Below are 27037 nucleotides of genomic sequence, written 5' to 3'. Positions count from 1 at the left end.
AGTTGCGCCAGGGCAGGTTTAGATTGGATATTAGGAAAAATTTCTTCACTGAGAGGGTGGTCAGGCATTGGAACAGGCTGCCCAGGGAGGTGGTGGAGTCGCCATCTCTGGAAGTGAAAATGTGTGGATGTGGCGCTTCAGGACATGGTTTAGGGGACATGGTGGCGCTGGATTAATGGTTGAACTTGATGATCTTGAAAGTCCTTTCCAACTTAGTGATTCTGTGATTCTTCTAAGCCCGCTTTAAGTACTGGAAGGCTGCTGTAAGGTCTTCCTGGAGCCTTGTCTTTTCCTGGCTGAACATCCCCAACTCTCTCAGCCTGTCCTCACAGGAGAGGTGTTCCATCCCTCTGAGCATTTTGGTGGCCCTCCTCTGGACCTGCTCCAACAGGTCCACGTCTTTCCTGTGCTGAGGGCTCCAGAGCTGGGTGCAGTAGTGCAGGTGGGGTCTCATCAGAGTGGAGAAGAGGGGCAGAATCATTTTCCTCGACCTGCTGGCCACGATTCTCTGGATGCAGCCCAGCAGACAGTTGGTCTTCTGGGCTGCAAGCACACATTGCCGGCTTTTCATCCACCAGTACCCCCAAGTCCTTCTTCTCGGCAGGGCTGCTCTCAATCCCTTCATTCCTCAGCCTGTACTGATAACGAGGATTGCCCCAAGCCAGGTGCTGGACCCTGCACTTGGCCTTGTTGAACCTCATGAGGTTCACAGGGGCCCATTCCTCGACCTGGTCCAGGTCCCTTTGGAGAGCATCCTGTCCCTCAGGCGTGTCAACTTGTGCCACTCAGCTTGATGTTGTCTGCAAACTTGCTGAGGGTGCCCTCGATCCCACAGTTTATGTCACTGATGAAGGTATTAAACATTATTGGTCCCAATACGGACCCCTGAGGGACACCAGTTGTCACCAGTCTCCATCTGGACATTGAGCTGTTGACCACTACGCTCTGGATGCGACCACCCAACCAATTCCTCGTCCACCCATCAAATCCATCTCTCTCCAATTTAGAGAGAAGGATGTTGTGGGGGACTGTGTCACAGGCCTTACATAAATCCAGAGAGACAACATCAGTAGCTCTTCCCTTGTCCACTGATGGGATCACTCCATCATGTCCTTTGTCATCTTTTTAGTAGAGGGCCTACATTTTCCATGGTCTTCCTCTTTGCTGATATTTCTGTAGAAGCCCTTCTTGTTGCCATTCATGTCCTTCTCCAGATTCAGCTCCAGGTGGACTTCGGCTTTCCTAATCCTGGCCCTGCATGCTTGGAGTGTTTCTATGTTCTCTCTGCATCATCTGTCCTTGCTGCCACTTCTCATATGTTTCTTTATCATGTACGAGTTTTGTCAGGAGTTCCTCATTCATCTACACAGGCCTTCTACCACTCTTGCTTGAATTCCTGTTACTCGGGATATACCATTCTTGAGTCTGGAGGAGGGAATCCTTGAAAATCAGCCAGCTGTCCTAGACCCTTTTTCTCTTCAGGACCATATCCCATGGAATTCTTCTAAGCAGATCCCTGAACAGGCCAAAGTCTGCTTTCCTGAAGTCTGAGATTGCAAACCTGCTATATGTCTTGTTTCTCTCGGGATCCTCAACTCTACCATCTCATAGTCACTGCAGCCAAGGCTGCCCCCAGGCTTCATACTCCTGACCAGTTCTTCCTTGTTTGTAAGTATCAGGTCCAGCAGAGCATGTCTTGTCAACTCTTCCGTCAGCTGTAGCAGGAAGCTCTCATCACTGCACCTCGGAAGGCTCCTGGATTGCTTGTGTCCTGCTGTGTTGCCCTTCCAGCATACACTCTGGTGGTTAAAGTTTCCGTTTTGATGGCCAGAACTTAATGCACTGGGATTCATGGCTGGCACGTCTGTAACAGGGCACGATGTGAAGTAGGAAGTGGTACTTGTGGATAGGTAGACATTGACGTGGAAAAAAAGTACTACAGATGTTAGTGGCCAAACATATGTCTTGGTATGGATGGCATTGCTGTAAACATGGACTCAGATACTTCTGATCATATGGAAGTGAGAAAAAAACCAGGGCTGCTCAGATGGGAATGGCTGGTAAAACGATCCTATTCTAGTGTTGACTGTCTCAAAATCTGCAGGCACGGAGGAAAATCATAATGCTGAGAGTTACGATTTGCTAAATCATAACATGAGAAAATAGTTCACAAAGTGTCATTCAGGCTTCTTGGAGAATTGAAACTACAGAAAGATGTAAAAGAAGCTTAAAACGTGTTTCAGGAGTACAAAGGTAAAAAGCTCTGACAGTACTCTTGTTTGTAAGAAAAGTATCATATCAAGTTCTAGGTACCTTATTTCACATGATAAAGCTGAAGTAAATCTTGAATGTGCTGTAAAGAAAAAATTATAATTTCCGTAAAAATACCTTTTGTGACTGACAATGTAGGGAAAATCTTGGTTACAAACTAATGAGAACTGACGAGATGTTAGGTCATGTTTTGTCCTGGAAGGTAGAGGACAGTGAGCCCTGGGTGGGAAATTCTAGCACATTCGTCAGACTGAAGGCTTAGGAAGCAATATTGGTATTTTCTTGCAGGGTGGACTGTATTTGCTGAATCAGAACACTGGACCAGTCGTGGTTAGCTTTGAGTGTTTAGGTGGCAATTTGTTCAATTTCTGCATGGTAATCCTTTTCTAGGAAGGTATCGATATATGGCTAAAAACTAAACACCTCTGGGTTAGCTCCCTTGGTGGAAGACACACACATGCTTAAGTGACTTGCTGGACCTGAGCCCAAGGGCCTTGTTCACAATTATAGTTCTGTTTCCCATTGCGCTCTGTCATCAAGTGTAGCACTAGCCAGCATCTCTGCTTAGCGATACAGCAGTCCTGTCATTTTGCTCATAACTTGGAGTTATGTTTCTTGCCCCATGTTTCTAGAAGCAGCCAACATGGGGCAAAGGAATTAACAGAGTATCTTCTTAAGATCTTGTTTATGGCACTGAATCAGACAGAAAAATAGATGTTTACAAACCTTCTGGCTAGTTTTAAGATTGTTTACATCTCTTGACTCCTGTTTTAGTGGGTGCAGGACTAAGAATAGCAGCAGTAAGTGGCACGTCCATTGAAAGAATAACTTTTTGAAAGTAGTGAATTGTGGATTCCTGAGATGCTGTCTAGAAAAAGACGCCTCTGAAAGAGAGGAGGAGAAAGCAGGTGGATAGATGCAGGAAGCAACTGGCTATCTGGAAGAAAGAAGTGGCTTTCTCAGTGTTAAAATTGGAGTTGTCTTTTGGAGATGGATGTGACAGTTTGTGAGTGAGGAGGAAGTAACTCAGCGATAAAGTAATCTCCCTTCAGCATTGACATTTCCTTTAAAACCTGAGGAGGGAAAATCCAGATAAGCATGACTATAACCTTCCAATTTTGTTTCTGCAGTTATTTACAGAGTAATTAATGCAAAAGCTTTCTTCACCTAAGAGAAGCATAAACTAATGGCTTCCATGTAGTAAAGATTGTGAGTGTGGTTTATTTACTTACTGCTGTTACAGACTATCTAGTCAGTGCTTTTAAACTGTGTTCACAGTTCTTTTCTCTAGCTTGTCAAAATATATTCTTTGAAAGGAAATGCCAAATCCAAGGTTAAAAAAGTAACCAAAGTCATTTTGTCTGCAACCAGGGTTTTCAGTGGAGACTGTGGAACTGTCCTTTGCCTCCTGCTCTGAGAGATCAACTATGGAACATGCTCAAGAACATGAAGCATGTCTTGAGCAAACCCAGAGGTATTGTGTGGAGAGACCAATATATAACCAAGAGCTCTTGCAAGGACAGCTGCATAGACGAGAAAGAACACCTCAGACTTTGAGGCAGAAGATTGCACATTCTTGTCGGTAGGGGGTTTTGTTTTATCTTTATTTTATTGGTTAGAAATACTCTAATTCTTAATTGGTTCATGCACATAGCTGGTAATGTCTTCAAAGAAACATAAAAGATAAGAGTTCTACTTTGATTATTCAGCAAGACTGTGATAAAGTTGTTTATGTGTTTTTATGTGTTAATATATAACTATATTACAAAATTTTGGATAAATTAGTTGAATCGCCTTCATCAAAGTGCAAAGGAAAAATATGCAGCACAGGAATGTGAAATATTAGTCAAGTCATGTGACATGAATTCATACGACCCAGAAAAATATCTGTCCTTTTTACGTGGAAATACTTATGGCCAAATTTGTGCTTCACATGATCCTTTCACGGACGAAGAATGGAGATATATGACAGCTGTGTAGAAATCTAAATTATTAATTTAATAAGGACTTAATGGAGGCATTCGGTAGCTTTTAATTAACTGCCTTGGAGTCCAAATATCATCTGGTTAGAGAGGAAATGTGCAACTCTTTCTGTGTGGTACCAGAGGGTAGCAAAGAGGGACTTATTCTAGTTAAGTTCTTATTAACTTTACATTTATCCATGCTCATTTTGCAGAGTTGATTCAATTTCTTGCTAGAACCTTGTTCTGCAAGACAACACATTATTTCTGCCTGGCTGCTTGTCTGTAAAATATTCCTATTAACATGATTTGGTATCTGGAGATTTGTTTTGGTTAATGGAATGACCATTCTAATGGCAATGGCACCTAATTCTACCTCAAAAAACTTATCTGTCCTGAATAAAAAGTATGTAGATCAAAATCCTCCTGAGCTATGACTTCTTGTGATTCAATCTTAATTAATCTCAACTTAAACATGAAGTGCGGATGACTCTAGTTCCTCTCTCACTTGTAGCAATAAGCTTCTTCACTACGCAATTTAGTCCCATGAGAATTCAGCAATGTTAACAAATGTGCAATTCTTTTGCAGTTCCCCTACACAGAAAAGCATTTATATGATCCCAGTGTTATATTTTTTTACCCAAGGTTAAACTTTCTTACCACAGTACAATCAAAGTATGATGCATGGCAGTGCTGGATAGAGATACTTATTTCCTGGCTCTATTCATTTGTCATGAGTCAGGATTTCAAAAGGTTAATAACTCTTCTAAGAGATACAAGGATCAGTGTTGCTGGCTTCAGTGCCTTTCCTTTCAGGGTAAAGAAAGGTTATGTTCTTAAATAGCCTTAAAGTTAGCCTATCAGTACCAGTGATAGTAACAAGCATTAGTAAAATAGTAGTTTGCTTTTTTTTAAAAAGCATAATAATATAAAGTGTTATAATCAAAAAAATGTAAAGCACGCAAATAGTAAATAAAAATAGGAAAAAGCATTGCAAAGTACTTTGAGTGAAAACCGCTATCAGAAAGCAAGTTATGCTCAGGGGATTGTTACCAGGAATGATCTCAGCAAAAAGTGTTGTGTGACTGCTGAATCGTGCGTGGACTTGAACAGTTTCACTTCTCACTGACCTCCAGCCTCACACGACCGTGATTCCCTTCTCCAGTTCGACAAGGTTCGTGAAGGGCAGACAACATGTGATAAAGGACTAAATTAACTGGAGTCATAGTTGGTTGTGCTTAAGCTTTGTCCAGAAATTACTATGATCAGGGCTCGGAGCCTGCCTTTAATGGAGCTGATTCTCTGCACAGGGATGAAATACAATTTTTTTCAACCTGTTTGTCCTCTGCTAATGCCTAACTTTTTCTTTCTGTTTTGTATTTTCAGTTGTTCTTCTAAGAAAGCCAAGTCTCATCTTTACAGTTTCTTACCAATTTTAAAATGGCTTCCCCGTTACCCAGTGAAGGAATACTTATTAGGAGACATTATCTCAGGTATAAGCACTGGGGTTATGCAGCTTCCTCAAGGTGAGTATCTCTTTGGTGAGGATTTCTTTGTCCTCCTCTTTGCTTTTTCTGGGTGTGCTTTTATGGCAGTGCTTGGCTTCCTGAACAGGTGCTCATTTCGGGGCGGGGGGGAGATCAGTACAGCATTCTGCAGACCAGCCCATAATGATCATTCCTTAAAACTGCAAGTCAGCGATACGCAGCAAACTGTGAAAGAAGCTTGCCTCTCTGATCAGTACCAACAGCTCTCGATGACAGAACAACTTTTCACAGTTCAAGTGCATGTCTAAACCTTTGCTGAATGCGCCCAGTTATTTTCTGATCTCCTCATCCTGAAAGTTATATCAAATTTCCTACACAGGATAGCAGTATCTAATAGACATAATGTTTCAGGAGACCGACTGTTGCAAAGTAAACAATTAAGTTCAACCAGAGAAGACTCTGCAAGAAAGCAGAGACTGATCCCTCTTTTTCCCTTAAGGCTAGAAGTCACCAGTTTAAGATGGAACCGTAGTAGTGGGCAATGATTTACATGGTGGGAATAAATAAAAAGTGTCTTCTATAAGAAGACTGCAAATCTGTGGAATTTCTATTAAATTACTTGGAAGTTTCACCTCAGGTGGAGCCTGGCCCTGAAGCAGGAGTGGGCTCTGTGGAAGATGAAGAGGAAGCAAGTCAGTTTTCACTGTTCTGTTAAGCTCTGGTTGACTGGACCAGTAGCATCTTTTGCTCAGCCTGACAGCGTACTCTCAGCAGTTTCAGAACTGTGATGGGGTTAGAAAGTGACAGCATTATTTTTATGACAGTACCATTATGGGGTGTCATCACTGCTCTGGGCATGGCAGCTTCACAACAGCCGCCACAGTCCCAGTAGATTTTCCCAGGAGGTCTTGGAGTAGAGGGAATTCTTGAATTTGTGCAGAGCCCAGTCCAGAGGAGTCCTCATGCTAAGGGTAATGTAATTGAGCATATATAAGCTTACTTGTGTTTTAGCTTATTTCATATTTCCACCTCACTCGTTCCACTTTAGGCTGAGGCAGGTCTGAATAATTAATCTGTAAATCCAAGAAGCCTAGATTTTAATAGGCAGTAACCCATTAAAGCAATGGAATATCCTAACTTAGTCTGTGAAGTTGACTTTATTTCTGTAGCTTCCTGGTTTTGTGAAATTTTTTATAATTAAGGATATTTTTTCTTACACAAATATAAACACCATCTTATCTTAAACTGATGAGTAACGTGGTTAACTGTCAGGCAAATCTATCATATCGTAGACACAAACATTACTGATTGTATACTGAAACACAGTTTATGTGATGACCAGATAAAAGCACAAGAGAACTTGAAGTGGTCAGCAGTGAACTTTATACTTGATTTTGTGACTTTGTTTTAAACTAAACATTATTCTTTCCATTGGTGACTTGCAGACCTGCCCTTAAACTGCTCCTAGTCTTTTCCATTCTAGAAAGACTAAAGTTGAACTCTTATTTTTCTGGAGTGGATGTAATTATAGCAAGTATGAGTTCAAAGCAGCCTGGGAATCATTCCAGGCAGAACTACAATGACCAGGGTATTTAAGCCGTGAACTCCTGTCATGTCAATATCTATTTCCTTGGCACTGACAGCCTGTAAAAATGCCAGTACAAATGAAAGGGAATAAAAGGGTATTCAGATCAGGAACTTCATATAGACCCACCCTCACAGTTTTGAAACCACTGGTTTTCAGTTCTGGTCACTTGTACTGTTAAGTTCATCACAATATTAAAGGCCAAACTGTTATAGTACAGGATGTTCTCCTGGTACTCTTGGCATGAGAGGTAGCCCCTGGGGCAGAGAATATATGTGGGATGAGTTTCAGAAATACTTAATGAAAAGCTCATTGCTGCAAGAGAATAAATGATATCATCAGTCCAGTTCTGATAGGAATATGAATTCCTGGTTAGGACTCAGACATTGCTTAGGGCATGAGCAAGGCCATGAGAGCTGTTACACTGTGCAAGAGTGCTTGGATGACACAGAAGATCCCTTTCTGGTTTTGTTCTTTCACGGTAACCTGATGCTTTGGTCTCTCATTTTAAAAATAAATTAATAGGGAGAGGTGTTTTCAAATATCACTAGCTCTCCATGGTGGGTGAACCATTGCTTCCTTTTGTAATTTGCACTGGACCATTGAACTTTTTGGTCCTAACTTGGACCAATCTGCCCAAGTGTGGTAGGAACACACAGCTTCCTCAGGTGTCATGAGTCTGCACTTGCAAAGGTGAATCGGACAGCCAAGCCAGCATACAGCGTTTTCTTCTCGAGGCCGATTTGTTCAGTCCTGGTGTCTAATTCTCATTAACGCAAGCCGTGTAGAACTACTGACTTTGCTGGAACTGCTTGGGACAGTTACGTGCCATATGAGGTGGTGCACACGATTTGCTTGTGAGACTTGTCCCATGATAAGCACATGCTCAGTTACACAGAGGGGGAGCACCATGGCAGATGTCCCTCCCCAGCGTCCCATACAGCTGCTCCCCCACAGCCCCATTGCCGTGCTTGCCAGCCCCACCTACACTTGTAGGAATGGTGTGGGTCACACCTCCACTGCGTGGAACTGGACAGGGCTTAATAACAAAAAGGATTTCATTTTCGGTGAGAATACCAGACCATGTAAGCTCGGTCACCTTACTGATTGCAAACAATGCTTCCCTGCTTGCTTTACGTTTTGGAGCATGTTTTGCAGAAACATAAACTGTTATGTCATCCCACTCATTCTGGGGTGAGGGGGAGAGAGGAGGGAAATGAATCAGTCACAGATTACCATGAAGGTCATGTCTGAGTAGAAAAGGAGGAGAAAAATCAAACGTGTCCCACTGGTTATGGGGTTTTGGGTGTTTTTAATTACATTCTTTGACAGATAAAAACAAAAGCAGCAAAAAGTGTTTGTTGGCTTATTAAGAAGTACTTCCAGCCACAAAGGCAAAACAATGAGTGCACAGATGTACACACAAACATGCACGCACACACCTGCAATGCCTGTAATTAGAGACTTCTGGTTTCCTGACTCAAACCATCATGTTTCTAGGCACTGCCCTACAGTATTATACATATTAAAGAGTATTCCCTGTAAGAATTCTTGAAACCTGTGATATGTCACTAGATTTCCTATTAGGTGAGTTCAATTTTAATAGGCTTAAATGCTTTTGCTTCAGATGGTTTCTTTCTGTTGTTTGCCTAACATACATATTTGTGTCTGTTTTCTAGGTTTAGCCTATGCTTTGCTGGCAGCTGTTCCCCCAGTATTTGGTCTATATTCTTCATTTTATCCTGTCTTTCTATATACTTTTTTTGGAACCTCCAAGCACATATCAATAGGTATATCTGTATGGATAACTGAAAGTCTGTGTGCATGTGTTTAATAAAGTTGTAAAAAATAAAATTGGAGAACGAGGAAGTTTGGTTGCTTTCCATAAATTCAAATTTAAGTGAATAGGAGAAACACAAATGTGTCAAACATTAGCAGTATTTTTTATTGTTAACTTACCCATCCTACTTAGGAAGGAATAGAAGAACATCTTTTATTGGATTAGGTCTAGAAATGTGTGCTGTGAACTCCTGAACTATAATTTCATCACTGCCATAAACTGTGGCCAGGATGAATCTTTAATTTGCATAATAGAAACTGAGATATAGAAAAATGATGGTGTTTACTTACCATAGAGCTGTATGTTCACCGTCTAGCTAGCTTTAATGGTGCTGACTACTGGAACAGATTTGGGGACTAAAAAGTACAATATTTAGGTAGGAAACTCTATTATAGTTTAATTCTACATATCCCTTAATAAGAACCACTCCAAATAAAAAAAAAACCTGCCAGGATTTTTGCCAGTTATTTTCCTCTCCCTCTTATTTCAGGTACCTTTGCTGTGATTAGTATGATGGTTGGCGGTGTTGCTGTGAGACAAGTGCCTGATGAAATTATTTCTGTAGGCTATAATTCTACTAATGTTACAGATTCCTTTGAATATTACCATGCTAGGGATGCCAAGAGGGTACAGGTAGCTGTGACTCTCGCCTTTCTTTCAGGAATTATCCAGGTATGTGCTTGCAGTTCGTAAGGGCAGGTTCAGGTGCTACTGCCAGACTTGCAGTTGCATATGGCACTGGGTCATGGCGGATCCTCTGTCAATAGACTTGTACTTCAGCACAGCACTGTGCAGAATACAGGCTGCTTCATGGCAGCCATGTAACAGAACTGGAGGCAAGTCTTTGTCTGGCATCTTGGTTAGTCTGGGAAAAATGGGACCTCCCCCCTTTCAATTTTTCTACCCCATCAGAAAAACTCAACCTGATGGTCTCTAATCTGTCCATAAATGCCTACAAACACATCATCTTTACCCATATCCCACATTGCACCTGCCAGTGGCATGGAAGGTTTGGTGCATTGGTGGCTGCTTACTGAACTGTGGCTTTAGAAGGGCCAAGTTCAGGTTTCCCTGATCTGGCTTGGGCATCAAGGTAAGAAGAGGTGTCCTATGGCCTGTCTGCTGATGTTCAGGCTACAGTGGGAGTCATGTAGTTAATAACTCTCTTCTTCATTAGTTGTGTTTAGGTTTCCTTCGATTTGGATTTGTAGCCATCTATCTAACGGAGCCTCTGGTGCGAGGATTTACTACTGCTGCTGCAGTTCATGTCTTTACTTCTCAACTAAAGTATCTCCTTGGCATTAAGACTAAGCGATACAGTGGACCCCTCTCAGTTGTATATGTGAGTAACTACATTTACTAAACATGCAAATTCCGCATTGTCAGGATCTAGTACTTAAGCATTTTCCTATTTATTTTTTTAAGTATTTTGACACCAGATAGAATAATGCTCAGTATTCAAAACTCAGTATGAGGTCTTTAAGTGCTATAACAGTAAATGAGCATCTTAAAGGAACAGCTTGGGTGTGACTTAATAGATCAGCACGGTCTGAGATGGGCAGGTTTTAGGATTCTCCTAAATGTAGTTTTGTAATATGAACAGATATTGTTCATTGAAGCAAGTCTCTCGTACATCGTGGGAAAATGTGCTACTAAAAAAGCTACTCTCATAATAAAATACAAGCCTGAAGCCCTAACTAATATGCTTCACTGTAGACCAAACATGTTATTCTCAGAACCTTGCCCAGCCTGTATTTCTTTAATTTCACACACAGCTTCTGATGGGAGTATTCTTCATTGCCTGTTTGTAAGCTGTATGTTTGTAAGAGTATGGTTGGACACAAAGTGCTCTGTCATCATAAATGTACCTGTTCTTTAGGGTAGTGGGGAAAACTGTTTTGAAAGACAGACACTCATTGTAAAGCACTGCTATTTATTGAAGACCCTAAGCATTAAAACTGATTGTTCAGAGCATGTAGGGATCCAGTATTTGACGTAGCTCATGGCCTAATCTTCCACTCACCTTCTTGTCTAACACATAGCGATGCAAAAGGACAGAAGAAAAACCATGCAGTTTAAAGCTATAATTTGGTTAGTATGACAAGTAAAACCAAAAGCTTTTGTTCATTTGAATGTAAAATTGACAGTTGTGCTCTGAAAAAAATGTAATAGATACCATGCAGCAAATTATTTGTTTAAAGGGACATTTCTAATTTAAATCACAACCAAAGCTTTTAAGTTTATATAAGCATTATTTTTCTTGCTGTTATGAACAGGCAGAGTTGAAATGCATCTGAATCTGATTTGCCTGCCAGTCTAGGAAGCCCCAAGTCGTTATCACAAAATCAATGCTCTGATTTTGCAGACAAGAAATCCTGAGTGGAAGAATAGAGAAGATCTCAGATATCTGTGAAAACCCAATCTTTTGAACAGATTGATGCCTCAGCAGTAACAAAGCTTCGGGATTTCGACTACATGGAGTTTATAGAAAATACTTTGTGGGAATCTTTCTTGTACATTTGTGCAGATATAACAAACCTTTTGGAAACAAGGCTGCACTAATGATTAATTACTAAATTTGCTGTTTAGCTCACTAATCCAGAAACCAGAAACACTAACTGCCAAACAAATAGGAGGAAAGGTATACATTCAAGATGTACTGCCAGGACGTCTTGAATATATAATATCCTGATAGTTGCTGTAATTTTCCTTCTGTCTAAAGCGGGGTATGTACAACTTCTTTCGAAGACCTCTCCAGAGGTCTTTTTTTGGTGGGTTTGGTGGGTAGAAGAAGGAGAAATAATTGCTAGGAATAATTTACCCTCTAGCAACTTTGTGCTCCAGCAAGCTTTCTTTCCTAACACCCTTTTAATAGCATTTTCAACTAAAAGATATTTGGAATAATGGCTAGTTCAGTGGTGTTGCAAGATCACTGTTATTTAATCATATTGCTATGGTAACCTCAAGGGTTGTATCAGCAGCTTTATCGTTTTAGAGTGGTTTACACAGCTCTAAGTAGATGTGACTTGCCAAAGAATATTTGAAGGTATTAGAAAGGGTTGGCACTTGCTGCTTTCAGGTAGCTGCCAGTATGAAGTATGTGTGAAAATGCTGAGGATAAAAGATGCAGTTTAGTTTAAACTTTTTCCCCCCATGCCGGTTGTTTTCTTGAAATTTTTGCCCCCTTTCAGGAAGACTGGTATTGTAAATGACTGTAAGTGCATCTCCTTCACTGAGATACTCGGAACTTCTGCGTTTTGTGGGAACGAAGTGGATTTTGTTGAGACACTGATTCACTGTGGTTATAAATGCAGAATAGAAACAGAGCTGAACAGCAGTGTGTAATTTGCTCTTTTGTGGAAAATTTCCTAAGAAAATAAATTCATTTGAACAAATATGATCTTCATGAAGTAATTATGATAATTCTGTTGTGTTACAGAGCATAGCTGCTGTGCTTTCAAAAATAACAGCCACCAATATTGCTGCATTGATCGTTGGATTAACGTGCATTGTTCTATTGTTGATTGGCAAGGAAATCAATCTCCGGTTTAAGAAGAAGCTCCCAGTTCCTATTCCTATGGAGATCATTGTGGTAAGCCAGTTGTGAAATTCTATAGCTAAATTATACAACTTTTCTAGAGCTGTAGAAACGATCTCACTTTCTATCAAGTCTTATTGAGCTTTAGAGTAACTTCTGTGGAACATAATTCATTTGAGGCCGGATCCATTTGAAGGTTCGGATGCTCATAAGGTTAGGGACTGACATGTCCAAGTTTTAGGTGTAAAGTCGCAAAGAAGAATTGAAAACCCAGTTGAACACCCACAGTCCCCTATGGCAATGGGTAGGTAGACATTTGTTGTAAAACCCACTCTATCCCAGAGTTTCGGCACCTGAATCAGTTCCTGTGAGACATGCCTCCAAGTGGCATTTCCAACTTGGAGTCCAAGAGCTCAGAAGCCCCTCCTGAAGGCAGGCACTTACAGATGCCTGTTTCAGAGGTTCTGCAGGGCTTGCTTGCTTTTTAAAATGCAATGGTAGAAAGAAGAGAAGGAACCAGTGGGACTTACTACTTAACCTCCCTTTCTCTGTTTCTGAGACTGATAACTGCAGCATTGATTCTGTTTCGAATGACTACTCTAAAGTACACGGATAAAGCAGACTATCTTAATACACGCAAAGCCCACATCTCAGATATCCTTTCACCTTTAAAGTGGTTGGATTTCAAAATGAGCTCTCAGGTAACTAGAGCTCTCGAACAACCTGCAGAAAATCAGAGCCAAGAAAGGGAATAACTGAAGGTATGGATACAATCTAGATAGAAGGAACAAAGAAAAGGGATGCTGTTGAGAAATGATGGAAGTGGTGTAACAGGGTATTGTTTGATAGTGAGGCAATAGCAAAGTGATCTTACACCTGTTCCTTTCACTGCTTCTGCACCAGTTCTGTCTACAGATAACATGCAGGTTATGCACATGAAAATATGGCAGTGCAGATGTCCTTGGCTTGTCCTTGCACTTAATTTCCCAATACAGACTATTCTGCCTGGGCTTGGCTCAGGCAAAGGGAATTTGTGTGATTCAGATCATACCATAGCGTGTTCCATTTAATTGTTTCCAAGAAAGCTTTATAAAATCAGTGGGGGTTGAAAATGATGGAGGGAAAATCGTGGATCTTACTCCTTTTTATCTGCTTCTTTACCCCCTAACCCTTAGAAAACTGATTGACAAATAAATATAATTGCTTGTGTGTATTATTCATAATCAGCTAAGTATTATTAGTGCTTCAGGTGCCTTTTTCTAGCTGATATTTACAAATATGTTTGTGGTTTTTTAGGTAATTATTGGCACAGGAGTTTCAGCTGGAATGAATCTGAGTGAATCATACAGAGTTGATGTTGTTGGGAATATTCCTCAAGGGTAGGGATAATGTATTCTTATTCAAACTATACCTTTTCTGTATGGCATGTAGCTTTTATTATAGTAATTTGTAAATATTTCTTTCATCTCCAAGGTTACATCCACCAGCAGTTCCTGAGATTCAGCTCATCCCAGCAATATTTGTGGATGCAATAGCAATAGCAATAGTTGGATTTTCAATGGCTGTATCAATGGCCAAGATTTTTGCCCTTAAACATGGTTACACCATTGATGGGAATCAGGTAAAAGTATTTGGGTTGCTTTGTTGAAAATTCTCTGTAGCACCTTTGTTTCAGAATGGGATATAGGTTAAAAAAGAGTTTTTCTTTCATAGTAGAATCAGGTCAGGTTTTTGACAGCCTACACATTTAAATGCCAGAGATATTTTAAGTTCTTCTGGCTGTGCTTTAATAACCAGTTTCACTTCTAACTTCATTTTGGGAAACTTGCTTCTGTTAGACTTGGACGTATGCATGAATATTAATTGTTGGGACAGATACTATTTAGCCTACTGTCCTGATGGCAGCTAATTTATCTCTGCTTTCTGTAATGGAGTAAAGCATAGAGTTCCCATGTGGTAAATACAGTGCTTTATGTGTCAAAGAACTATTATCTAAGGTTTAGAAATTCCAATTATGTTTTATAGTTTCTTTTTATTCCCACCCACTGCAAACAGGCAGCTTCTCATTTTCTGGGGCAGTAATTGGCCCTGTCCGTAGTAAGCATTCTGATCATGATTTGAGTGCTAAAGGCTGTGGCTAGGGACTCTAAAACTAAAACAGTATGTCATCCGCATGTACTCTGTCCTTCCTGTGCAATTTAGAATCAATATTGCAATTGAATTATTGGTTGACATCATTGTAGCATCAAGGGAGACAGCATTCATATGCTGTAACACATTTCCCAGAGCAAGCATCTGACAGCGCAGGTCAGCTGTTCCCCCTTCTCAAAATGACTGTCTTCCTCTGAGAGTAAATGAAGTTTAAATTACTTTTACTTACAGAGTTTTACATCTGGTCAGATGAATCTCTTCCGTCATGTCACTGTTCTCTGTTACCCAAAGAGAGAAGAGGACAAATCTGTAGCTGGATGAATGGAATACGCTCTATTTACACTAGTTAAAGTAATCATCACTGACCTGAATTAAGCATCTAGATCTTTTCCTCAGGAGGTGCCAGGTGGTACTTCACCTGGCTCTTAAACTATAGAACTCCTTGTCACGGGATTCAGTGCATGCTAAGTCTTTAAATGAATCAAAAAAGGATTGTACAGACACAAAGAGGAAAACTCGCTGAGAACTATCAAAAATGTGTAACTCAAAGCACCCCAGTTACAAATGGCAGGATGCAGAGTAATCTGGGGAGGCCTCATTACAAACAAATACTTTCCTAGGCATCAGAAACACAGTACTGAGGTAGATGGAGCTCTGATCTCACTCACAGTAACAGTTCTCATGTGGGATCTTCCTGATGAAGCAGTGGACACACATTGGGTTTCTTCATGTGCAGCAATGGATTACCACCCATGGAAACACAACCAAGGCTCCTCTTGGTTCTATTAGTAGTAAACAGATAGTTTGGGGTGGGAAGCAAAGAACAGGGTTTGTATGAGAAACCATTGTCCATGTATATTCAGGGTTAAAATTAAAGTTATCCCCAAGTTGAAGAAATTCTTAAAATAAGCAATGCTGTCATTCATTTTAGTTTTCAGTCTGACTCATTACTGTAACATTTAAGGATAGGAAACGTCTCCAGCACTTAATCAGATAAACAGATGTTTTAACATGCGTCAACTTGCGCATGTGTGAGAATCACAAGTATAAGATACAATAAGGTTGCTAGAAAGCACTGTAAATAAGATGTGCTTATTAACGTGTATGTATAGCTCCAGCTTTGTACAGTTGCTAGGTGTAACTGCCTTTTATTTTGCTCTATTGTTTAACACAGGAACTTATTGCCTTGGGAATATGCAACTCTGTGGGATCATTTTTCCAAAGCTTTTCAATCACTTGCTCAATGTCTCGGAGTCTTGTTCAGGAAAGCACCGGCGGGAAAACTCAGGTGTGTAAACGCAAATTTTGAGCCAAACAAAGTTTGCTTTTTGGAGCTCCAAAGCTAAAGCCTGAAGCTTCACTAGATTGACAGATTTCTCTGCCTGGGCCAGAAGGAATAACTGGAGTTTCCCATGTTTCAAATCTGGATCGTGCCAGGATTAGAAAGCTGCATGACAGCCAAAATGGGTGAACTGAGTGGGAGGGATCAAAAGTCACTTGAACAACCAGCCTTGTGGAAGGCATGGGAGAGGTTAGCTAATCAGTTATGCTGCCCTTTGGGGACACTTACAGATCATTTCTGGCTTCTTTTCAGATTGCAGGTGCTCTCTCTTCAATTATGGTTCTGTTGGTAATTGTGGCTATTGGGTACCTCTTTGAACCGCTTCCACAGGTAAGGGAGTTTTGCCTGTTAGGCATTGCATTGTCAGTGAACAGAGGCCAGTGAGTATTGCTTAAAATACAGATTGTGGGATGATTAGTAAGCAACACGGTTAGGCCTTGATCCAGAAACCTTTACATTTTGTATGCATTTTTTGCTGTAAGTTAGACTAGAAATTAATAATATTTTGAAGCAATTTTTTTGTTGTTGTTTTTAATATTGGACATTCTGGGCTCTGTGTTTAGAACATAAAAAAGATACCTTCAAGCAATTCTCCTTTAGAATCATTTAGGTTGGAAAAGACCTTTAAGATCATTAAGTCCAGCCATAAACCTAACACTGCCAAGTCCACCACTAAACCATGTCTGTAAGCACTGCATCTACATGTCTTTTAAATATCTCCAGTGATGGTGACTCCACCACCTCCCTGGGCAGCCTGTTCCAATGCTTGACAACCCTTTTGGTGAAGAAATTTTTCCTTATATCCAATCTAAGCCTCGCCTGGCACAACTTGAAGCCATTTCCTATTGTCCTATCACTTGTTACTTGGGAAGAGAGACCAACACCCACCTCACCACAACACCCTTTCAGGTAGTTGTAGAGAGCGATAAGGTCTCCCCTCAGCCTTCTTTTCTCCAGACTGAACAATCCCAGTTCCCTCAGCTGCTCCTCATAAGACTTGTGCTCTAGACCCTTCATCAGCTTCGTTGCCCTTCTCTGGACATGCTCCAGCAACTCAATGTCCTTCTTGTAGTGAGGGGCTCAAAGCAGAACACAGTATTTGAGGTGTGGCCTCACTAGTGCTGAGTACAGGGGTACAATCACTTCCCTAATCCTGCTGACCACATTTGATTGCAGCATGGAAATTCTGGGAAGAGATTAAAAAGTTAAAAGAAAGTAATAGCTCAGCTAGGAAAGGGTTGGGGCTGGGTGATGGCTCAGCATAATGAGTTGGTTTTGCTGAAATTTTACTTATTTGTATAAAAATATATTTACATGAATAAATATATTTTGACTTCTAAAAAGTTTGTTTCTTGACATGCATAGGATGATAGGCAATTCGTGTTCCTTTTTATAGATGTACCTTGGGTTGTACCTATATGACTGTTGCAGGAACTGTTGCAATATGTTGTAGAGAAACTTGAATTTGAGATTATAGTCCAGCTGCTTGAGGCTCTACAGGCACTGTAACTGCAGCAGCATAGAGCTCAGGAATATGATTTTGCTTGCAGGGAAAGAGTAAATCAAACTGTACTGACTCTGGCTTGCCATTTCTGCAGCTGCAGTAAAAGCATATCTCCATTAAACTACTTGAAAAGTATTTGTTTTTAAATGGAACACCTGTTCAGTAGACTTGTTGTTCAAAGCACAGAAATACAGTTATTTGTGATGCTTTGAAGTTCTTATTTGGCTTGGGTTTACTTTGCTTCTTAAAATTGCATTTGTGTAATATTCCTAGACAGTGCTAGCTGCAATTGTCATGGTCAACCTGAAAGGAATGTTTAAACAGTTTGGAGATGTTGCACACTTCTGGAGAACCAGTAAGATTGAGCTGGTGAGTCACGCACAGCCTGGTGCATGTATTTTACTGTATTAAATTTGTTGCTTCTCTTCTTCCTAACCCCCAAAACAGGGTATGAACTTATGAAGAAGTTGTAAATTGGTGTTGTATTGCAGATGAACATAAGATATGGAGCTGTAAGTACCCTAGGAGAATGATCTGTTGCAGACAAGAATGTTTTTGTTGTTGTTCAACAACCTTTAACTCAGGTCAGAAGTAGTTTGGTTGCAGTAAAAGCAAAGCGTTTGCAGTGTTGCTATAGGAACTGCACTGAAGGCTGTGGGAATGTCTGAGAAGAATTTGAAGAAGCAGAGTAACAAAGAAAACTACTTGAAGGCCATCTTTTAAGACAAACCAAAAACTTTGCTGGAGTGGGCCAGAACTTGACAGTGTATTGGAGGGAATATTTTGGTAGCATTTTTCTCCTGGATTAACTGGTTGATGGAAGTTAAGTCAGAGCTACTTGCAGGCCTTGAATTTTTTTTTTATCCTAAGGTATTTGGAGTCTGATGGTAACACAGGATTCCTTGGAGAACAAGACTTAAGGCATTAATTAATTAATATGTGACAGTTTGTCAGATGTTAGGTTAGTGTGCCTTGAGCTTTTATGCCCTTCTGAAAGGTTAAGGCAATTACAGTCTGCTATCATGATGGATTACATTACAGCCTATTACTGAACGAAAGTGATACATAGGTTTTGAGGTGGAATTATGCTATTGTTTTTGCTGTTAACAGAAAAAGATGCATAATAATTCAGACCTCTTCTTTGTTTTAGGCCATCTGGGTGGTAGCTTTTGTGGCTTCTCTTTTCCTGGGACTAGACTATGGTTTGCTTACTGCAGTAGCGTTTGCAATGATAACCGTTATTTACAGAACACAAAGGTCAGATTTCTTCTTTATCAAAATTAGTGTTTGCTGATCTTCTCTGTGGTGGTGTTTGTTTAATGGGTGCAAATAAGCAGAAGACCTTTCCACTCTCTTCAACAGCATGCAGTATAGAATCCGCTTCATAATATGGCTCACGCCCTGGGGCTCTGATGCAGGGTTCACATTTTATTTTTCTAAGAACAAAATTTCTAGAGGGCATGAACTTGCAATTTCAATAAAAAACAGAAGATTTTTGATTTCTTATATTGGTTAATATTGCTTACTTTTTTTAATGCCTAGAGTTTAGAACTTCAAATCTGCTTGATGCCAGTTTCATTAAATGATTACATTTCGTATGCACTAATTGTCAGAGTCAAGTAGAAGTTGTGTCAGGTTATCACTATATGAGTGTTTAGGTATTTTATAAGAAAATTCTAATTCCTCAAAAAATTGTGCCTGCCCTTCTAGATTTTCAAATCACTTCTCTTTACCCATTCAAAGTGACAAAGCTTTTAATGTGAAGCTTTTCAGGTCTACAGCAAAATGATTTCTTGCATATGTGGCTTGGACTGTCATGTGATGCTTCTAGGCTCAAGGTCTGGGGCATCTAGGTGGAAGATATATAAAAGTCTTGAGTTTGGTCTGCGTTGGAATAATACCAAATTCTGAGATTTCCGCTCTGCGTAAATAAAACAGTATTTTTCTGCCATCTTGATACGGTTTTGTTCTTGCCAACAGAACAGTAAGGTACTTTGCTGTCAAACTGCATGTGAGTTCGGAATATTCGTCGTCTTGGGCATTGTTCTGGGAGCAGAGTGGCTCTTTGAAATTGCAGCATGTTTTCTGCCAGTATGAGTTTCCATATTTGCAAGATAGTCAACGGAGTTGCACCATTTCATGCCCAGGAGCATTTGCCCTGTACCTCTGCTTCCTTTGGCCCATGCTTTTCAGAAAATGACAACATTACAGTGCTAAGTTTATATATTGTTTTTGCACTGACAAAAGCAAACTTGGCTGGTCAACAGATGGCCTGTTTGTTGTGTTCCAGCCATAAACTGCCCACTGCGTCTGACCACGTTTAGATAAGCCTGTACCAAACAGGCGCTGCAGAATAAGCATTTAAAATAAATTTCAATCTGTATTGAACACTCACTTTTCCACTTTTAAGTGATAATACTGAAACATTTTCTTCCATTTCTCTCTAGCCCTCAATACAGAATCCTTGGTCAGATTCCTGACACTGACATCTACTGTGATGTGGAAGAGTATGAAGAGGTAGGAGTGTATTCTTCTGCACTGAAGAGTTTTATGTAGAGGAGCAAATACGACTCTGGCAATTTGCTGCTTAGCCCTACCATACCGCACATATAGTGCTGTCTGCCTGCCATTCACCTGTGTTGAAGGGAAAGAAAATAAATTTGATTTTAGTAGTAAAAGCTATTTTGTTCAAAACACTGTCTTTTTGTATTGCATGTACATTGGCTAGGAGGTGATCAAAAGTAACCTTTATATTAGTTCTGTCATACTAACTTGTACGAAATGGTAAGGTTTATAGGAAAACCACTGCTAAACCTGCTCTGTACACAAGTGCGTACCAGGCTATCTTCCTTACTTGTGTGGCAATATTGCATGAAATCCATGGGACCCAGCAGTCAAACTGATACCTTCCTCAGGGTTGCACAGACTGTTTGAAACAGCATCTCCCTGCCTCCATGCATCCCCTGCTCATTAAGTATACATGATTAATGGCACAATTGCTTGCCATGCACTTAACTTCTTACAAATGCCATTTTGTTGAACCAAAAGTTGGTGAAAGCAGTACATTTTGTCAATATAACAGATATAAAGATCCGGTATTTATTCACAAACAGAAAATACAATTTTCTGTGCTCTCTGCCATGTTTTCACAGAGAGGGAGAGAAATAAGTCATTATGCCTGTAGAAAGGGAGGCTAACAGCAAGCATTCCTAGGTATGCTAGATTTCCTCATGGCAATACCAGCTGCAGATAGCAACATCAGAGAACTGCAAATGTTTAATTCCTTTCTATGGCTGCACATTTTGTTGTTAAAAAGATGGAGGAATGTTACATGGCATTGATTCTGTGCAGTATTACACCAGGAAAGGGGGGAGTTTCTGATCTTCTGATTGGCTTTGCCCACGACAGTGACAACCTTTTTTATTTGACACGTGCTGATAGCCATTCCGGGTTGGCTGTTGGGCTGCCACATGTTCATGTGTCTTGCAATCACACAGGTGCTTTTCTTCTAGTGCAGGCAATACTTAACTGTGCATGTCCAATATTCTTTTCCTTAGGTTAAAGAATATCCTGGAATAAAAATATTTCAAGCTAATGCATCACTTTATTTTGCCAATAGTGAGTCATATACAAGTGCACTGAAGAAAAAGGTGAGTAAAGCAAATTCTTTAATGTCTGTGTCTTAAAAATTCAAACTGGCTTCTGAAACATGCTCATCCTTCAGCTGCTTTAGTGTAGCCCCTAGCACAGTGTTTCTCAGCCTGTGGCCCCTGGTGATCAGTAAAATATGAGAAGATGACACTCCAGCCAACTGCAAATCATCTGGTTGACAGCCGGCTGAACATGAGCCGGCAGTGTGTCCAGGTGGCCAAGAAGGCCAACAGCATCCTGGCCTGTATCAGAAACAGTGCGGCCAGGAGGAGTAGGGAAGCGATCGTGCCCCTGTACTTGGCACTGGTGAGGCTGCATCTCGAATCCTGTGTTCAGTTTTGGGCCTCTCACTACAAGAAGGACATTGAGGTGCTGGAGCGTGTCCAAAGAAGGGCAACGAAACTGGTGAGGGGTCTGGAGCACAAGTCTTATGAGGAGCGACTGAGGGAACTGGGGTTGTTCAGTCTGGAGAAGAGGAGGCTGAGGGGAGACCTTATCGCTCTCTACAACTACCTGAAAGGGGGTTGTGGCGAGGTGGGTGTTGGTCTCTTCTCCCAAGTAACCAGTGATAGGATGAGAGGAAATGGCCTCAAGTTGCACCAGGGGAGGTTCAGATTGGATATTTGGAAAAATTTCTTTACTGAGTGGTCAAACACTGGAACAGGCTGCCCAGGGAGGTGATGGAGTCACCACCACTGGTGGTATTTAAAAAAACATATAGACGTGGCACTTTGGGACATGGTTTAGTGGGCATGGTGGTGTTGGGCTGATAGTTGGACTTGATGATCTTAGAGGTCCTTTCCAACCTTAATGATTCTATGATCCTAGGAAGCAACAGCATGGTGGGAGGGAGTAAAGGGACAGAGTGTAATTTAATACTAACTGCTAGTGAATGGAAGGTCTGGTGGCTGCAGAGCACAAACTGGTCAAACACTTTTTTTTTCAGAAGGAAGGAAGTAGTTGCTGAACAGAAAACAAAATGTCTGGGAGTAAAAGCTTCCTTCTTGGGTGACAAACTTTACTGGAGTGTAAGACCGTGGAATAGCGTGGGCATTTAACGCCTCTCATGAGCCACAAATACCTGCGTACAGAGTATGCCGCACCTCCTGCCTAACCAGTGTTTGATTGGGTGGGAATGGCAATAGCAGAACTAGCTAAGGGCAGAACTGCTTGATCCGGTAGCAATTGCACCCTTACTAATTTCTGAAAAATTCTTCTGTAGCTCCCATGATGAGTCTTGTACAAAACAGGTGGGTGGTACTTCTCTTCACAAAGCAAGAGATATTAGTGATTTGTGTCCCAATACACTTCTCTCCCCTTTGCTCTCTGCACTCGAATCAGCATTCAGTTGAAACATGGCACTCTCTGATCGCAAGAAAAGAATGTGATGCATCTCTTCCTCATCTTGTTAACACAATGCTTGCCAAGATTATTCCTTCTTACTTTATACTGTTTTCACCCCCACCAAGGGAAGCTGAACAATGCAGGCTTGTGTTTTAAATTTATTAGAGTCATGAATTCAGTGCTAATTGATACTGCAATGTCATCCTAACAAGCTGAATCTCCTCTGATCGTGCTTTCTTTTCATGACAGACTGGAGTGGACCCTTGTGCCATACTATCAGCAAGGAGAAAAGCCCAGAAGAGGCATGCCAGGGAAATAAAGGCGGCAAATAAACTCAGAAAGCAAGCTGTATTGAAACTAGTGAATTCTTCGGTAAATATTTACCTCTGCTTTATCAGCTAACATGCTGCTTTCTGATGTTACCATTCTTGTTTATACAAGGTGCAGAGTGCTACTCGGGTAGGAAGGCTGAGGGAGCGAGCACTGTGCAGTGTGGACAGGCTACTGAGGGAACAGCGTAGGGATCAGAGGCTTATGGCTGGGTTGGATAATTGTGTTGAACCTTGATTACATCCAGGTAGCGCAGAGCAGAGCCTTTCCACACTCATACTGTCTCAGCAGTGGTGTCAGCAGAAACTGGAGGGACCCTACCTCTCCCCCTCCCCACGCACTTGGAATAATCATGCAGAAATAGGATATAATAAACTGAATTCAAATTAGCAGCCCCTGGAACAAAAAGGTGCCATCCCCGCTGATCCTGGTTTGGTTAAGTGAGGCAGGTACTTTGAGAAGGGTTGTTTGAAACATGCTTGTGCTTTTGTGCATGATTAAATTCACCCCCAGGGTGGGAGCTGGTGTGTGCTTTTTAGCATGGGAAACCAACCAAATGTCTAACTTAAGAGCCCGATTGCTGTTGCTTCTTTTGAATATATAGGCCTGGACAGCATTAGCAGGGCTAAGGCAAGAAAACGGAGTAAAAACATATGAACAGGTGTCAGTGTTTGAAGGAAATGGTAATTCACATAACAGCTTTCAGCCTCTTGCATGTGACTGTAGAAAGGCTGGGCATAAGAGAGTAAACCTTGATATAGGTAAGATATGGAAGTTTGTGTGCATGTAAAGCCACTTTCTGTAATGGTTAGGAGCTGTACACCTTTTAAAGGCTGAAAGAACAAATGAGTATGGGGAGGAAGGAGATCTACACTGAAAAAGCATTGGCTGTCATTAAACTTTATTTATCTTCTCTCCCAGACTAATGACGTGGAAGCAAGTGTAAAACATGAGATAGCAAATGATGAGTTACCTGTAAATGGAAGATTTGCATCTGCAGATGCTGGTGTACAAGACAGGTCTCCTGATGAGCATGAACGTTTTGTGGAGCCCAAAGCAAACATCTACTCTTTAATTCTGGATTTCACCCCAGTGAACTTTGTGGATTCCGTTGGAGCAAAAACATTAAAATCAGTAAGTGAGGCTTTTTTCCCCCAGAAAAAAAACATAGAAAACTTGTAAGATACCTAATAGGGAACCTGTCAGCACAAGACATAAATGCCAGCTCAAATACAATCCAGTATCTTATCTAACCACAGTTTTAATTCTGTAGCTCTGTAAATTTTAGCTGAACACTGAGGAATGTGGACTGTGCAGCTTTCACAGTAATTGGCTCACGTCTTGCAGAACTGCAATGTGTACCATGATAATACTTGCGTTTAACTTCAGTTTAACTCTGTTGCAGATTATAAAGGAATACAAAGAAGTTGGCATCTGTGTCTGTATTGCCAGCTGTAGTGGTGAGTTGAGGTTTGTTTTTTTCTCTGTGAGCTTTATGCAAGAGACTCTGTTTTATTGCTTTCCCTCTGTCCCCAAATTTTCTGCTGCCAGGTGCCTCAGTAGTATCAGCACTTACTTCACATAAAATTGGATTAAATTTGGATTTGAGGGAAAGCAAGCCCATATGCATTAGAGCCTTCACTTTGGTGAAAGTAGAGCACTGACGTAATGAGTTCTGTGAGGACTAGATCCTGCTTCCATTTATTCCAGCTGGCAGATTGTAAGTGCCACACTGAACTTTGTATCTTGAAATTGTTGTAGTAATGGAATGAGGAGAAAAGCCTGCAATGTTCCACGTTTCTGATATTTGGAATTGTAGCATCTTCTGCCAAGAACAGGCCTCTGTGTATGTCTGGATAAGAATTACCCGTTTGGAGTACAAGGAGCATGTGATCCACCTGGCTGTTCCAAACGTTTTAAGTAATAACACATCAGAGAACAAGTTGTCGTCTTCTTCCTGAGGTACCGTTATCTTCTGACTTTGTACTTTAGTTTACGCACTGATGCCATGTTTGTTTTTTGTTTTGTAGGCCCTGTTATGAATGAGCTGACAAGATTGAATTTTTTTGATAACACTGTAACACGAGAGCTGCTGTTTCACAGTATTCATGATGCTGTCCTTGCTTGCCAAGTGAAAGACGGGTCTGCTTCACAGACTGACTTTGACCTGTGAAGAGGAGCATCGAGCAGAATGGAAGCCAGATTTATGCTGATGGAGACTCTGTCTGAATATTTAATTTGCACAGTTTAAAGAAAGCCTAAGGCTATTTGTATCTACGGGTATAGGGTGCTGCTTATTTTCTGTAGGAAGAGTGGATAAGGAATTGGAAACCTTCATGCTCTTGAATTTTTTCCTTCAATCAGGGTATAGCCTTCCAAGGACAAAATTATGCAAGACAAGAAAATTCAGTGTATTCTGCTACAGTCAGAATCTGATAGGTAAGGTGACATTCCTATTCCTGTTGAGAAAATGGGCACTTCAACTCACTAGGAGGTGGGATCTTGCAGGAAATGACTGTTCTGCAATTGCAATGCACTGTACCAGTGTCTTTAAAGAACTTTCTTAGATGACTTTTAATGCCGGATGTCAGTATCTGCATATAACAGGTTCATATAAATTATAATAATCTGCCAGCTGGATTAATCAATTCACACTGGTGGCATTCAGCTGCTGCTCTTTTCAAACCTGGATGGTACAGTTATTTTTTTAAATGTCTAACCTGTCTCAACTATACTCAATTCATTGTCTGAACATTTCCACTCTAAGTGAACTTCAAATTAGAAACTCATTGTTTAATTATAACATTATCAACATGGTACCTTCACTGCCAAAACCTAGTTATGCTTTCTAGAAGAGAATACAGTTGATTTTAAGCTAAAATTGGTTTAGCTTCAACATTTGAAGACAAAACTGGTTTAAGGCAGGAGTGAAGCCTAATACAGTTAAATTAAGAACTGATGCCCTATATGCAGTCTCTTAAACTGGAATAAAAATGTAGACAAGGTCTAAAGTCTGTGGTCCAAAAAACCAAAAAGATAAGTACTTTTCTGTTGCCTGAGAGATCTTCCTACCAGCAGGGCTGCTTCTGCCTCAGCTTTTACGTGCTTAGAGAAACAAGTGTGTGGGGGTTTTTCAAAACAAACAATAGTGTGTGGGGGTTTTCTGTCGTCTTCACAACCTGGCCGCTGTGGTACTGCTTGACTTCAGGTGTGAGACAAAAAACATGGAAATGTAATTCAAGCAAAAGAAAGAAATCTTCAATGCCCGTGTTTCCTTAACAGCAATTCCTAGGAATCTGAGCAGAGGTAGGAACCTGGAAGTGTTTCTCTGTAGGTTATTTCGCACCCTCAGATCAAAGGTCCTGTGCATAAGGGAGTTCAAACGACTTCCTCTCTTCTGAATGCAGAACTTAATAGTTTTATTCTGCTTCAAGCTCTGTGGCGGTTTGGGCTTGCTTCAGGTAAACCAAGTTTCCCAAGAACCGGGGGCAGTCGGGGAAGATGTTCTATTTCCTTAGACTCTTCTGCCAATAGGGATAGGAAGCTTTCTGCATCAGAAATCACTGCTTAGCTGGTGTTCAAAGGATGAATTGAATGCACGTTAACACATTGTGCGTGTTTATTTAAACTACTTTTGGTACATTTTATAACATTAACTAGTTTAATAAGCCTTTGTATCTACATACAGTATATTTTTCTACTTTCAGCTTGTCGCAGCTTCAGTTCTTAACTATGTAGTCTCTTTAGTTCACATCGAAATCCTGTCAACTTCTAAAATAAAGTGATGATCATGACTTGTCAAAATTTTCCACTTTGTCTTGGCAAGAGACTGTATGTGGGATGCAAGCGTCTATTCCTAAGATGTGGGTGAGGAGGGGTTACTACCTCCACGCAGGTCCTCCTGGCTGCTCAGGTTCCTGCTCCTCACCCTCCCAGCCCGCCTGTCCCAGCACGCCAGGCCTCACATTGGTGCAATTAATGCTGCAATTCCCATCCTGGTAGCAGCAGCTGCCCTTCCTGGGGAGTTGCTGAA

The 27037-nt window shown here is 40.9% G+C and overlaps 1 protein-coding gene across 1 annotated transcript; it reads left to right on the top strand.

The window, feature by feature from the left end:
* Positions 1–3647: 3647 nt before the first annotated feature.
* On the top strand, positions 3648–25177 carry SLC26A5 (solute carrier family 26 member 5; the record flags this gene model as incomplete). The annotated part of the gene is made up of 18 exons (XM_082014310.1): positions 3648–3853; positions 5619–5758; positions 8984–9094; positions 9635–9816; positions 10322–10486; positions 12584–12736; positions 13979–14061; positions 14156–14303; positions 16008–16121; positions 16428–16505; positions 17953–18048; positions 18830–18936; positions 20127–20196; positions 21237–21329; positions 22924–23046; positions 23926–24138; positions 24410–24464; positions 25035–25177. The coding sequence occupies exons 1-18, from the start codon at positions 3699–3701 to the stop codon at positions 25175–25177; spliced, it is 2229 nt and encodes a 742-aa protein (XP_081870436.1). The 5' UTR covers positions 3648–3698.
* Positions 25178–27037: the final 1860 nt, after the last annotated feature.

This window comes from Phaethon aethereus (assembly GCF_964289735.1).
Source record: "Phaethon aethereus genome assembly, chromosome: 1".
Taxonomy (NCBI): Eukaryota; Metazoa; Chordata; class Aves; order Phaethontiformes; family Phaethontidae; genus Phaethon; species Phaethon aethereus.
This window is presented reverse-complemented; position numbering and strand designations above follow the sequence as displayed.